General features: G+C 53.0%; 2 protein-coding genes across 2 annotated transcripts; one reads left to right on the top strand and one right to left on the bottom strand.

The window, feature by feature from the left end:
• Positions 1–124: 124 nt before the first annotated feature.
• Positions 125–5,734, top strand: CYP27B1 (cytochrome P450 family 27 subfamily B member 1). Its single transcript, XM_077111236.1, has 9 exons — positions 125–1,304; positions 1,939–2,129; positions 2,639–2,841; positions 2,928–3,128; positions 3,213–3,385; positions 3,592–3,758; positions 3,947–4,025; positions 4,304–4,501; positions 4,840–5,734. Exons 1-9 carry the CDS (start codon positions 1,110–1,112, stop codon positions 4,990–4,992), a joined length of 1,560 nt encoding a protein of 519 aa, XP_076967351.1. The 5' UTR covers positions 125–1,109; the 3' UTR covers positions 4,993–5,734.
• Positions 5,735–7,535: 1,801 nt separating this feature from the next.
• Positions 7,536–12,123, bottom strand: MARCHF9 (membrane associated ring-CH-type finger 9). The gene is made up of 4 exons (XM_077111226.1): positions 11,767–12,123; positions 10,589–10,744; positions 9,686–9,878; positions 7,536–9,427 (listed from the first exon to the last, which is right to left on the bottom strand). The coding sequence occupies exons 1-4, from the start codon at positions 12,121–12,123 to the stop codon at positions 9,093–9,095; spliced, it is 1,041 nt and encodes a 346-aa protein (XP_076967341.1). The 3' UTR covers positions 7,536–9,092.
• Between the last annotated feature and the right edge of the window lie 2,817 nt (positions 12,124–14,940).

The raw sequence follows: 14,940 nt of genomic DNA, 5'->3' as shown, positions 1-14,940 counted from the left end.
ATGCATGTGCACGTGCCCGTGCTGCTGTTATTTCTCAGGAAAGGCTGCAGTGTGTATCACATGCTCTCTCCCATCCTCTCCCTGCCCAAGACTTGACCTGTGGGATCTCTCTTTTTCTTGTGCTGTCTCTGAAGAATCCCTGGGATAGTGTGGGAGTGGAGACCTCTCCTTCATGTTGACCTTTGATTCCAGAGTTTCAGGGTTGACCCACTGGCACAGAGCCTAGTGGAGGTGGGATGGAGACTAGGGGAGTGAAGAACAGCAAGCTAAACTGTGAGAAATTTAGAGTCCAAAAGTGGAAGGGAGACTGCTGGCCAGAGAGCCCCCCAGAAGGGACTGAGTCAGCTGAGGATTCTGAGCCTTCACTTCATTCACTTAGCCTTGCCCCTTCCACAGACTGCCCAGAAAGAATCTCTGAATGTTTCTAATTTGCAAAAAGTTCCTCCCTTTGTACTCCCCAAATTCCCATGGCTGAGAGCATGTTGACCAAAGAGATCCCTCCTCCCCAAAGAACAGTGATGCAGGCCTGGGCCAATTTAACCCAGTAACACCCCAACATCTGCCTAACCTGTGGAGAGGGGAAGATACGGTTTGGTTGGTGCAGGAAAATTCTGCACATATACAGGAAGGTGCAGCATAGATGGATCACATCTATAGCTGTAACTCTTCCCTGCTTCTCTTCCTGAAGGAGCTGGCAGATGGGGAATCCTGACAATGGGCCTGAGAGGGCCTGGCTCCCTGGGGAAGTGATGGGAATACCAGGGGCTGACTCGCGTGGTTTTGTCACCTAAGCCTCACTAAATAGCCATTCCTAGAAAGGGACCTTTAAGCTGCTGGTTTAGGGTACCAGCCTAGGTGCAGAAATTGAGGCAGCCACGCCTTCCAGTGGGCTCACTGCAATGTGAGACCCAAGGTGGCCATGAAGGCAGCCCTGGCCCCGCCTACCCTTCCTTTGGCCAGATCCCCAGTATGGAGTACTAAGGTGAAGGGATTGGTTAAGGAGCTTGGAAAGGGGGCGTCACCACTGCCTTGTGCAAGGGTTAAATAGGGGCTCCGGAAGCAGGCAAAAGCTATGGAGAAGTGCTCTCATGAGTTCCCTGAACTGAACCATGACCCAGACCCTGAAGCTCGCCTCCAGGCTGTTCTATCGCGGCCGCTGGGCTCCAGAGCTGGGCGACTCACTGGGCTCCAGAGGCACCGACTCAGCGCCCCACAGCTTGGCTGACATCCCAGGTCCCTCCACTCCGGGCTTCCTGGCCGAACTTTTCTGCAAGGGTGGGCTGTCACGGCTACACGAGCTGCAGGTAGGGGTCTTTCCCAGGACAAAGCTGGATAAATTAGCTTTGACAACTTTAGAAAGGACAGACTGGTACAAAAGTACGAGCCAGGGCCAGTAAGGACGCATGTTCGTGAATTATGAAAAAGGCAAGTTCGGACTCAGGGCTTTGGCTGGAATTGCATAGTGTCTGTTCTTACGTCTACCAGAGTAGACTCAGGAAGCGCCTTCTTGCAGTGGTCTGGGGGTCCTGCCCGTCCAGGATAAGTGTACGGGAGGCTGATGCCCCAGACACCTCCCCGGGCTTTAGGTATATTTGCTTAAACAACACTCCTCCCTATTCTTTTAGAGAGGCCTCAGACTGGGATGGACAGTCGAGGTGGGGAATTTATAGGGATTTCTCAGCCTCTCTCAGCTTAAGTGACCAGAGAGTTCTTGAACATCTGCTTTGCGCAGTTTTCTCTGTTCTGCTCGCCACACTAAGACTTTCTAGGGATGGAAAGTGGGCGAAAGACGGGTTTGCAGCTTTAGAGTCGGATATTAGCTGGGTGTTCACGAAGAAGTTGCCGATTCCAAAGCCGCGTACCCTCTTCTTGGTATCACCGGCCAAGCTGGGAGACCCGCGCCGGAGTCTCCGTGCTCTGCTACGCCTGTTTTCCTAGGTGCAGAACTCCAAGCGCTTCGGGCCAGTGTGGTCGGCCAGCTTCGGGACGGTGCGCACGGTGTTTGTAGCCGCCCCAGCACTCCTCGAGCAGCTGCTGCGACAAGAGGGGTCCCTGCCGGAGCGCTGTAGCTTCTCACCCTGGGTGGAGCACCGCCGTCACCGCCAGCGAGCTTGCGGATTGCTCACTGCGTGAGTCCTTTCCGCCCCCAAGTCCCGACGCCCCACAGCTGCCCTCTCCTGCGGTGGCTCCCGAAACACTCCGTCTGGGGATGTGGAGGAAATCGGCTGTTCCCAACCTTCTGACATCTCGGTGTTCCCACCCCAGTCTCTCTCACCCAGGCTTGTGTGGAGCCCCGCCCCCCCGGCCACCTTATTACCCTTTGCGGCCAGAATGCTGGAAATCTGGGGAACCAGCGTAAGGGGTTAGGGTATCAAATTCTGGAAGGAACGAAGGATTCTGTGACTCACGTTACCAGGGAACCCACGCCCCTCTGGGGCAGGAAATGAATAAGGAGGATGGGGAGATGGAAGGCAGGCGCAGGCAGAGGCAGGTTTCTGTAACCCGAGGGAGCAGTCGCAACCGCTTGCTTCTGCTGGCTACCGCGGCCGCACACTCTCCTTCTGCACAGCCAGCCGCGTCTAGCCGCCTCCGCACACCCTTACCGGCTCCGATGCGCCCTCTCTCCGCACCCCTGCAGGGAAGGCGAAGAATGGCAGAGGCTCCGCAGCCTCCTGGCCCCACTCCTCCTTCATCCTCAAGCGGCTGCCAGCTATGCCGGTACCCTGGACAACGTGGTCCGTGACCTTGTGCGGCGACTGAGGCGCCAGCGGGGACGGGGAGCGGGGCCGCCCTCCTTAGTTCGGGACGTGGCGGGAGAGTTTTACAAGTTCGGACTGGAAGGTGAGTCGGATTCGGAGGTAAGAGCAAGCGTAGGAGGCACCGGACCGGGATCTCCCGATGCCCTGACCAGGACCCCTCGGAACCAGGTATAGCCGCGGTACTGCTGGGTTCGCGCCTGGGCTGCCTGGAGGCGGAAGTGCCGCCGGACACAGAGGCCTTCATCCGCGCGGTGGGCTCCGTGTTTGTGTCTACGCTGCTGACCATGGCGATGCCCAACTGGCTGCACCGCCTCGTGCCGGGACCCTGGGCCCGCCTCTGCCGGGACTGGGACCAGATGTTTGCATTTGGTAAGGCACAGGAACAGATGGGGATGGGGAGAAGTCCAGCTGTCACAGGTGATGAGGCATTACTTGTGCCATCTCCTTATGCAGCCCAGAAGCAGGTGGAGCGGCAAGAGGCCGAGGAGGCCATGAGAAGCCAGGGAAGGCCTGAGGAGGACAGGAGACCTGGGCCACACCTGGCCTCTGTCCTGTTCCAGGAAGAGCTGCCTGTTTCGTCCATCCTGGGGAATGTGACAGAACTGCTACTGGCTGGAGTGGACACAGTAAGATCCTCCCTTCAGGCGGAGAGCCTGACTTCCAGAGTTTAGCTTTTCCAGCCCCAGAGGCCACTTTCTGGCTGCAGGGGACCCACAGTGGCCCTCTAGACCGGCTTGGCTTAGCACCAACCTGGCCCCAGGTGGCCCCATATTGTTCTTCCTATACTGGGTCCTGACACCCAATACCTCTGACCTCTCACCTGTCCCCCCAGGTGTCTAACACACTCTCCTGGGCTCTGTATGAGCTTTCCCGGCACCCTGACATCCAGAAGGCACTCCACTCTGAGATTACAGCTGTCCTGGGCTCCTGTGCCCATCCTCCAGCCACCATTCTATCACAGTTGCCCCTGCTGAAGGCCGTGGTGAAGGAGGTGCTGAGGTGAGGGGGAAAGAGAGGAAGAGCTAGAGAAAATGCTGGGGAAGCATTTAGCCGATGGTAGCCAGAAGAGAAAAGAGAAAAAATGCACTGAAGGCCAAGAATGGGTATAGATGTTGGGGAGGAGAGAGGGGAGGGATGCTACTCCCCCCAGCCTCATCTTGCTGTCTCACTTGTGCTCTGCAACTCAGGCTGTACCCTGTGGTACCTGGAAATTCCCGTGTCCCAGACAAAGACATTCGTGTAGGTGACTACATTATACCAAAAAATGTGAGTAGAGCCTCTGGAATCCTTTTGCTGAGCCCATCCTTCAGCATCTTGGGCCCAAGCCTTGTTCTCAAACTCTTCATAAACTCTTCAAATCCTCTCCTTTGGAATACCTCTCTCTAGATATGATGGAGCAGTGGAGAAATTATTCCAAAAGTGGCCCCAGAAAACTTCCCCATCACCAGGGCCCACCTTTATCCTAGTTGATATATCCTCTTTTCTCTCCATGTCTCTCCCCACATTCCTGGGCCCAAACTAAGTTTGTGTTCTTTCCCCACCAGACACTGGTCACTCTGTGTCACTATGCCACTTCGCGGGACCCTGCCCAGTTCCCAGAGCCAAATTCTTTTCATCCAGCACGATGGCTGGGGGAGGGCCCATCCCCCCACCCATTTGCATCTCTCCCCTTTGGGTTTGGCAAGCGCAGCTGCATTGGGAGACGGCTGGCAGAGCTTGAGCTGCAAATGGCTCTGGCCCAGGTAAGTATTCTAGACCATACTGCCTCCCCAGACCAGAGAGGCCCTAACCCACTAAAGCTGTGAGCTCTTCTTTGAAAAACCTAGGAAAACATATAAGACCTGGTAGACCTAATCCTCAGAAAATGCCAATTTCATCATAGGCCTGGAGGGTGAGCAAGGATATTTGGGCTATCTTTCTCTCCACTGTAATCCCTTACCCTCATTAACCAAGAAGTCCCCTAGTGGCCACAGGTGCCACCTCAACATCAACCATCCTAACACTAATTAATGCCCTTTGCCAGTCAAGCCCACTATTACAGACCCTTCTTGTAGTGATAGCCTTTGGCCTCTCTTTCCAGATCTTGACCCACTTTGAGGTACAACCTGAGCCAGGAGCTGCTCCAGTTAGACCTATGACCCGGACTGTCCTGGTCCCTGAGAGGAGCATCAACTTACAGTTTCTGGACAGAGAGAGCTGTGGAAGGAGGCTATCATCACCACCCCTTTCCTGATCATAGGGGCTTATTAGGCATAAGACCAAAAGATATGCCTTCCCCCTGAGTCCTGTCTGACCCAATTAGATAGAATGACCATATCAAAGTGTTTGAGGCAGTTCTGACCCAGCTGTGAAGTATGCACTTGGCCAGACCTAGCTGGCCCTAAGAAAAGCAGGTGGTCCCCTACCAGCTTTGTCAATCTCCTGGTCATATCATATTCATCCTTCAAGGGCAAACTCAGATCTTAACAAACAGTGCCTGTGTAGCCTGAGGAGGAACTCAACCACCAGGGCTCCCATAGTATTCATTGATGCTGCCGGCTAAGCGCTTACCCTTGTATGAGCTAAGTAATTGTGCATCTGATCTACACTAGTTAGTCTTCCCCCCTTGCACGTGAGATCATTGAGAAGAAGGAGGCCTTAGCCAATCTGTATGTCGCCTACCAGGGCTTATCCCTGACTAGGTGACACCATATACATTGTCAGATTGAACCTGGACCATGAGGCAGAAGAGATAAGCAGCTTACCAGGCTCTGTCTACCCGGCTCCTTCCTCATCTTGACCCTAGGAAAGTGGGTCTGCCCTAGCCTGGTTTATGATATGTTCTTAAACTTTCCTTGGCTCTCAGGTCACTGTTAGGTAGGCTTGCCTTGCTACTTAATCCCCAGGCAGAGACATCTTTGGGCATTTCCTTTCCCAGGAGTGTCTTCCTTTGTAGATTTTTAAAATATTCAATAGTTTTGTAATAAAATTGTGTTCCATCCTTGACTTTTGACTTTTCTCCCCCCTCCTACTTCCTATAAGACCTAGAGGCATGACCCTGATCCGCCATCCTCCACCTTGGATTCTTAGGTCTTGGGAGTGAACCCCTCCTTCGCCTCCCACACTTAAAAATGAGAGGTCTGGACTCCTGGGAGAATGCTTTGCATCACAAACCCAGACATGTTTCTGTCTGTAGTAGGAACAGCCAAGTCTGGCTCCCTCTAAGAGACTAAGGGGGTGGTAGTGAAAAGTAACTGCCAGGGCCAGACTGTAGATATGGGTCAAGGAGCTGGGGATTTAGAGAGATGGACATACAGTGCTGATTTTTTGGGAGTAGTGCTTTTGGAAACTGGACTGACAGGACTGAAGGACATCCTAAAATGGTCACTCTGCCCCCTCTGGGATTGTTGCTCCAAGATATTTTCCTTCAGAGAAAGATAGGAATACAGGCAGAAAACTGAAGTCAGACAGGATAAAAGCCGAGTATGGGGGTGGCCAGAAGCCCTGGAGCACCCAGGCAGAAACGGGGAGGTTGTGGGCAGGAGTATGTGTTTCTCTCAGTCAGCACTCTCTCTGGTACCCCAGAGGCTGGGCATAGTTCTACCCTTGTGATGTGTACAGATTAACTCATCTTTTATCCAAATAAATCTCTCAGCACACTCCCTGAAGCTCCCTCTGTATCCCAGATTAACCTCCCCATGTCAGGACTTGCTCCCTTCCTCCTGTCCTCTCCCCATTCCAATTAACTGGGTATAGATGGATATTTTTACTTCACACTTCCCCCTCCTCCCCATTACTTCAGTCCCCATACCCTAGCCATGACTCCCTAACCATAGAAACTCCAATACTCACCCAGGTTTTCGAGGGGAGTGTCTCTATTTATGTAAGATCCACAGGGAAGCAGGGCATATCCAAAAACTTGTGTAGTGATCAAGGCCAGTGCACATTTACTGCTGTTCCTCTTAACCACTTCTCTACTCAGTTTCCACCCCCACTCCCATATTGCTAAGTGATCTGATTTTCATAGATTTGAGCTGTGAGGGAGAATTAAAGCCCAGCCCACTCTCAGACCCTTTCCTTGGAATCAGTGATTCTCTACTGGGCAAGGACTGCCTATTTGAGGGTGGCAGTTCCCGTGACCCCTTTCCTGGACAAGGATCTCTTTAAGTTGGAAAAAGGGAAGGAGAGGGGACCATACTGATTGCTAGCCCCAACCCCCCAAACAAGACTTCCATTGGTATTGGAGGGAATACTATTGTCTCACTTGGGCTGGTTTTAGGACCCACAGTGGAAATGAAGGCAGTGTGTTTGTCTTTGTTTTGGGATGTCTGAGCTTCCATGTGGAACCATCAGTAGGAGACAGCCAAGGCTTGGTATAGGCATCCCCGTGTGTCCTATGGCCCTATCTGCCAGTATAGGTATTAGGAGACACTCTGATTTGCTGTGTCCCTTCTGGCCCCCACCAGTTCTTCTGAGCGCTATAAGCTGTAAGATCCGACCCTCAGTCTCCCCAGGTGAGGAATTTGGAGGATTAACTCTCTGGGGAAATAGTTTCTCACTGGGAAGATGTAGGGCTCAGCCTCAGTCCTCTCACTCTGAACCCTTCAGAGGCTGGAAGTGGATACTCTCCCACTCTTCTATGGGACTCAGACACCAGTCCAACTTTGGGTTCTATATCTCCAGGAAAGTCTAAGAGGCAGGACCATGGACAGTAGTCAAGGCCTTCCCCCCACCCCCACCCCCGCCCCTTTGGAGAGGAATAGAGAATCAGTTTCCTGGGTGAAGATATGTGGGTCCTTAATAGAGAAACATTTTCTCCAAAACATCCCCAGGGAGGAGGCACAGCAGAACCTTTCTTGAGAGAAGGACTGATAATAGGAAAGGCTTCTGGATCTAACTTTAGCAATGTATGAAATATTATTTTAATTGCTGATGAATAATTCACATAAAAGACACCATCATTCATATAACACACAGCCCTAAGGCTTCAGGCTAAGCCACCTTTTAACCTGTCTTTCCCAAACCTTTCTCTGTGAGCAACAGCCTTCTACACTACTGCCCCCAAGCACAATATCTTCCACTTAATACCAGTAGCTATGTCACACTAGGATTAGCTGTGCAACGCTGAACAGGAGCAGCTTAAACTGGAGGCTAAACTCATAACACTGGGAGACTCCCTTCTGTCTCACTCCAAATGAGTCTAAATTAAATTTCATACCACTTCTTTGGGTGACACAGTACCTGGGAATGATCAACGAATCCAGACAATACCCAGAGCAAAAAGGATGGCTCCAGCCTTCCCCCAGCCCCCAACCACCGATGTTTTGGGATGGGGCAGAGTGGCTCTTGTTCTTACAAATAACCATTATCCTTCCCATTTCCAATGTCCAATTCCCCCGCATAGTTCCATTGGATCACTCAATACAAAATTCCAAGGCTCTGGGCAACTGTGAATGAAAAACATATTTTGGATTTTTTTTTTTTTACCATCTACTGTTGGAATAAATGGGCTATCAATGAGGTTAGAAGCCTTTTTATACCATTCCCAATTTTCTTTGCAATGGTGTTCAACCTATCCTTCATTTATCCTCATTCCAGTCCTAAGAGGTAGACAGGAAAAACACAGCTGAGAGATTTTTTCTAAATCACACCACTTGCGGGTGGCAGGTCCACCCCTCTGATACCTCTGAGCACTGCCATCTAGCAGCCAAAGTGAATTATTCAGCAGCAAGTGGGAGTTACACCTCCAACTCAGAACTCACTGCTGCATTTAGGATTTGCAACCTGTACAGAGAAACCTCCCCTTACCTCTCAACCTTCCAGAAAAGCCCCAGATGAGAAAGGAGTCTCCGTGTGCATATAAATGATTCTTTATGCCCTCCCCCCATGCAGTGGGGGGCTGAGCCCTCATGCAGGGAACGGGAGGTCAGTGTGTACTAGTCTTATTGCCAGATGCCCTATGGCCAAAGGGTGGGGAGTGGGGGGGTTTACAGCCCCTTTCTTCTGGCATTGGACCCCCTTCACCAAGTCACCATGGTAGAGCTGGGGGGCTGAAGGCCTTTGGAGCTGAGGTAAGGACGGTTCTCTCCAGGGAAGACAAGCTCTCCCCACCTGCCCACTGGCCGCTCCAGGATGAGGAGCTGTCCATGAGGGCTGGAACATCATCCAGGTATCTCTACCCAGAGGGCAGTTGAGGCCAGTATCTCCAGCTTGAGGCTGCCCGCAGAGATCCTCAATGGTGGGGACTGTCACTGTGCCCCAAATACCTGGTCCAGGTGGTACCTGCACCACAATCCATGAGAACTCATCCCTTGCCAATGTTCCGATTCAAGATCCCCGCTCCTGGAGTTCAGTTCAGACTGTGGTGACCCTCATGACGACCTCACGGCCAGAATGGGAGCTAGAACGGGCATCTGGTGGCCGCAGCTGTCCAAGGAGGTGCAGGATTGTGTAACCACAGCGCTGAGGCAAGAGCGTCCGCATGCGCTGTGCAGCTGGGGGGCGGCTAGTGGCCCCAGAGTGGGGGCCTGTCCGTGAGGTCCTGGGGCCTGGCTTCCCTGCTGTCCCTCCCCCTGCATCTCCTCCTATATCCTTGGTCTTGTCATAATTCAGGACCTTCCACTGCTGGTTCACTGCCTGCCAGCGCTTGAAAATGCGGTAGACTGAGGAGCCTTCATGGACGATGAGGCCTGAGCAAGACAGATAAGAAATCAAGGGTCAACAGCTGCCCAGACCGGGAAAAAGTCCTTAAGTAAGCAAGCATTTCTCCTAAGTGAGAAGGGTTACAAAAGTTCCTGGGGAAGTAGGGAAGGGAGAAGACATGATAGCCTTAAAAGCTCCCAATGGTGGAAAACATGACTATGAAATTGAGTGGATAGGCAGGAAAGTTAAATGTGGGAGTCTAAAGAAGATGCTAAGCAGGGAAGAGAGGAAAGAGGTATCCTCACCTATGCAGACGACATCCATGAAGCCGTACATGCCATAGCAGATCTGAAAGAGCAGGTCCTGCCGTTGCCACTTGGCTGAAGGGCTGAGCGAGGACCAGATAAGCCAGGAGATGCTGGCAACGAGGAAGAGAGAGCCCAGAACTATGGCAGCAATCTGGACCTTCTCGATGACCGTCAGGGAGATGGCCTGCCACTGTGTGGGAGAAAGGGCCCCAGAAAGTCACAGAAAGAGATGAAGGGCCCGGTGGTAGGTGAACCTGAAGAGGAGGATGCTCCAGGAGTCTTCCCCAAACTCTTCAGGCAGGATTGATATATATCTGCTCTGTGTCCTGGTCAAACCTAGAATGTGGCACTTCTCACATTGCTTGATACCATCTGTCTGTCTGATTTCAGAAAGGCAGGCTCGGGCAAGTGCTCTGGAACCAGAACATCTAGGTTGGAATCCCAAATCCTAACCTTATCACTTAACAGCTGAGTAACCCTGGGCAAGCTTTTAAATCTTTTTGTGCATGAATATCTTCATCTTTAAAATGCGGATAATAATGGTACCTACCTCATAGAATTGTTATGGGGATTAAAAGAGTTAATATTTGCCAAGAGCTTGGCACACACAAAATGCTACATGTTTGCTATCATCATTGTCAACAGCATTATCATCTTTTCCTTTTTTGCTGCCCTAGTGCCTAAAACAGTGACTGGAACACAGGTGGCACCCAGTAAATGTCTTTGTGAATAAATAAGTGAAGGAAAGAAGGACTGTAGATAGGAGATTGTGGTAATGATGAGGAGGGGTGGCTTTGGGAACAGAGTAAATGAGATGAAATAGGCTTCCTAGGGTACCCCTGGTTCCAACGGCCACAGAGCCCTTGCCCTGGTCTCACAAGTCCTCTTCTTGCCCCTCACCTGCAGTGGGTTCTTGGTGCTGATCGCCAGGACCTGGTACTTGAAGTAGCAGAGCTCACAGCTCCAGGAGCCCCTCTCACTAATCCAGCGGATGAGGCAGGGCTGGTGTGTGCAGCGCACAGAGCCGTCGCAGCGGCAGGGGCTCAGGAGCTCCCCCTGGAGGAAGAGTGGGAAGGAGCTCTTTCAGCCATAATCACCCCATCCCACTCCGCTCCGATCCCGGAAACAGAGTGAGCATCCCCTACATGTAAGTCATTCTCACCTAAATGGGGCAAGCCCTTTCACCCAAAACGGGGCAAGAGGCTAAGGCTGCAGCAGAAAAGAGAGACGTTAGCTCAAGGGAAACTTCCCCAGTACAAAGAGATGGGGGATGGAAAGGGTTGGGGCAATGGGGCACTGGGTCCTAGGTCTTCTTTCCTATGATTTGGGGAGGTGGTCTTTAAGACTTCCCAAAGGGAAAGTCTTTGTATCTAGAGGGAGGGGGAAGATCGGAGCTCGAGCCCTCCCTTCCATCCCTCACTCCATCACTATAAAGTATTTCACAGATCTGGCCCATATAGGAGTGGGCTACTTGTCCTCAGTTTCCAAGAATCAAAAAGGAGAAATATTCTGGGAACAGGTATAGAGAATGTCCCCCCTTTAATCACGGAATGCTCTCTCTCACTATATAGAGATACCCGGCACTATCCCGGGACAACTTCGTCTAAGGTATTTGCACAAAGAATACTCTTTGTAAGGAGATGGAAAGTTGCAGAATGGGAACTGAAGAAAAGTGCCCCAAGGAGAGAAATATGGAGCGAGGCAAAGGCGCCGGCTGGGCCGCTCCCTTCAAGGTGGGAACAGAATCGCTCTCCCCTGTGCCCACCCTTGCGAGAACAGGCCTCTCAGCCGCAGAGACCCTGGGGTGAGGGAAGTGGAGAAGAAAGGCTGTCCTCGCTAAAGGGTGAGAGGATTTTTACACACTCTCAGGAGAAAGCCCCACCCCTTTCTGGGGACCCCCGGCTTCCAATCCAAATACACACTCCGGGGGTCCAGGCAGCCCCACACCTCACCCCATTCCCACTCGGTGTCCTGGGTCCCGCCCTGCCTCCTCAGGCCCCGCCCCCTGTTCGCGGTCTCCAGGGCACCCCAGATGCGCGCCCCCACCCCGCTCCTCCCGTCGGGTGCCCAGGCCTGACCTGCTCCGGGCCCTGGAAACAGATCCGGCACTGAGGGGTTCGGAGCCCGCTGTCCAGGCTGCTGCTGAGCGAAAGGGCGTCCAGCGCGCCCGGGGGCGGCGGCGGCGGCGCGGGCGGCGGCGGGGGTCCCGCCCGCGGCTCCTTGTCCCCGGCCAGGCCCCGCACCCGCGGCTCGGACCCGTAGTACTCCTCCTCGTCGCCGTCCCCGTCGCGGGTCGAGCAGCCGGCGAAGGGCGCCCAGCCGCAGCCGCCTCCCCCGCCCCCCCGGGGCTGCGGCTCGGCCCCGGGCCGCCCCCCGCCCGTCAGCACCAGCAGCTTCAGCTCGTTCAGGAACATGCGGAGCCGAGACTTGAGCATCGTCCGGGCGCCGGAGGGCGGGGGGCGGGGGACGGCGTGCAAGGGAGGCTCTGGGGCGGCGGGGGGAGGGGAGAGGACAAGGCCGGGAAGGGGGCGCGCGCTGGAGAGCTGAGCCCGGCCGGGGGCTTCGGGGCCTGTGAGTGCAGTTCACTGCTGCCGCCACCGGGGCCTCGGAGCTCGCAGGGCCGAGCGGGCTGTCGGCCCGGGGGCCGAGGGGCGGGCGGCCATGGCCGGGGCAGGGGGCGGGGAGGGGGACTCAGGGTGCGGCGCCCCGCGGGTCCGGGTCCGGAGCGGGCCGGGCCCCCGGGGTTAAGCGCCCGGCTCCTGCGGCGGGGCCGCCCCCCATCGCCGTCTTCCCGGCCCCGGTCCCGCTCCGGCTCCGGGATCCGGCTCAGCTCGGCCCGTGCGCTCGGCGGTGGCAAATGGCGGCTCCTTCCGGCGGCGGCGGCGGCGGTGATCCCCCGGAGCGGCGGGCAGGCGGGGCGGGAGACTAGGAGCCGGTGAGGGATGGAGGGAGGGGCGGGGCGGGGAGGGGGAGAGGAGGAGAAGGGGCCGCGGCTGCGCATCCCCGCCCTGCCCGGCACGAGCAGGTGTCCCCGGGGGCGGGGGCGAGTGTGGGAGCCCGCCCCGAGGAGGGTGAAAGGAGGGAGTGGCCGAGGAAGGGGAGTATGCAAGGTAGGAGAAAAGGGAGGTGGGGGGGGGGGGCGTTAGCGGGTGAGTGAAGTGGTCGAAGGACGTGGGTACACCCGGTAAGGAGAGGCTTGTGCAAAATGGGGGTGCAAAGAGCTGTGCAAGGGTCAATGTGTAAACCAAGGGTATGTGGGAAGGTGATGAGCGAGCAAGGGATGGACTCAAGCAATAAACGCTTTTACACAAAAGACTGAAAAATGGCAAGGTGTGGGACTGTAGAAAGGAGATGACTGTAAGGGATGGAATCAGATTGTATGAGAAACAGAAGCATGTGATGGTAATGTGGAGGAAGGTAAGGGAGATAGGTGGGCTAAAGGTATGGGATGCTTTCCTGGTGTTTTCCTGCCCTCATCTCCTCTACACTGAAGCAAAGGCCACATCACACACACACAAGCAGCACACACACACTCCTGTTTAGCTATGCCAAATCATGCACACACACACACACGCACACATACATGCTTAGCTCTTTGCCTTTATAGGACCCTCAACCCTGACAACCAGTTCTAACCCTTCATCACATTTCCTCCCCTTTCTGAAGCTGAGGGAAAAGGGATTTGGGGGTAGCCATTGGGTCAAACACTGGGAAAAAGTTAATTAGCCAAAGAGTAATTAACAAGAGAAGGAAGGGGATGGAGCCAGGAACAGATTACCAAACTAGAGCCCAATAGAAAGCGTTAAACAGTAAGAAGCATTCAACTGTTTTGGATGGACAGATGGATGAAGACAGGAATGAATAGAAAATAGGGACCGGAGCTAAGAAGACATAGAGGGTGATTTCTTTTCTGAAGGCAGCAAGCTGTGATGGGTTTCAGTGGAAGATGAGGCTGAAGTGTGGGCTGAAGGGAATTTGACGAACCCACAGATACTTATCTTAGCCTTCCAGATGGTTTACAAACTAGCCAGTCTTGGCAAGGTAGACAATAAATCTTTTACCTCATCAGTCCCTTAGCTATTTCAGGCCTTGAGGTTTTGTTTGTTTGTTTGTTTGTTTTTTAATACCAGTGTGCCAGTAAGGGCCCAGAACTATAAGTGACAGAATAGAAAGAGGTAGAATCCATAGGGAAATATCTTCTACTTTGCCCTGAGGCATAGTTTGTAGTCATTTTCAAGACTGAACTCTTACATCCTCAGTCAAAAGGAAAAGTAAGTAAATAGAAGGGTAATAAAAAGGTTTCAGATTTGGATAGTTTATCACAATTCAAACACTGATCCCTCTCCTCCCCTAACCCTACCCACTCAAAGGGCTGGGAGATAAAGAAATTGGAGCCAATAAAGAAGCCAGAAAAATTTAAGAATCTGTGAGCAGAGGCCATTTGGGAAGGAATCTGTATTCTGGGCAAGGGCAAGAGCTAAAACAGCTGCACTGGAGAAAAGAGAGAAGCACAATGACCCCAAATTAAAGACACAAGGTTTGCAGAAGAGCACAAGCCACTCTCACGTGATGTCCTGGTTTGAGGTGGGCACAGTGGTAACTTTCTTGCACCCATTCATTCCTATATCGATGGCTCTATCTATATCCACCTGGGGTGTCTTTATATGACACATAATATATATGTGCACAAACACACATATATCATAAAATCTTAGTGCTTAAATGAACCTTGAAGGTCAAGTATTCCTATGTCTATCAGTAACTTCTCTGCATCTGGTCCCTGTTTTTTCAGCACCAAGTACGGATGCAAGTTGGAGAAGGGGAGAGCATTACCTTGCCACTCTTTCTGTCGGGTTACTGTTGTTAACTGTGTTACTCTACCTTCTGTCCATCTTTTAATCCTAATTTTGCCCTCAGATGGGCTTTGTCTATTCCCTATTTTATACGACCACATTGCTGGCTATATCTTTATAAAAAATGGCCTTATCCCTACTTTAAAGGGCTAGTGAGTGAGGCACCAAAACATGCGCACACACACACAGGAAGCAAGTACTCAAAAATGTGTTGAATGAATGAACGAATGAAACAAAGACACAAATGAGAATATTTTTTCCGATGGCGATAGAGAGGAAAGGCAACAGCGCCACCTCTCGTCCCCCGACCCCCTCAATATGGATAGACTAAGAGACAGGTAGTAAAACTGGAAAATATCTCCGGCTCGGCCTTCAGCCCACAGTTTGGATTTGGGTGGC

This window comes from Tamandua tetradactyla, chromosome 7 (assembly GCF_023851605.1).
Source record: "Tamandua tetradactyla isolate mTamTet1 chromosome 7, mTamTet1.pri, whole genome shotgun sequence".
In the NCBI taxonomy this organism is placed as follows: domain Eukaryota; kingdom Metazoa; phylum Chordata; class Mammalia; order Pilosa; family Myrmecophagidae; genus Tamandua; species Tamandua tetradactyla.
Note: the sequence above shows the minus strand (reverse complement) of the source record. Positions and strands in the feature narration are given on the sequence as shown.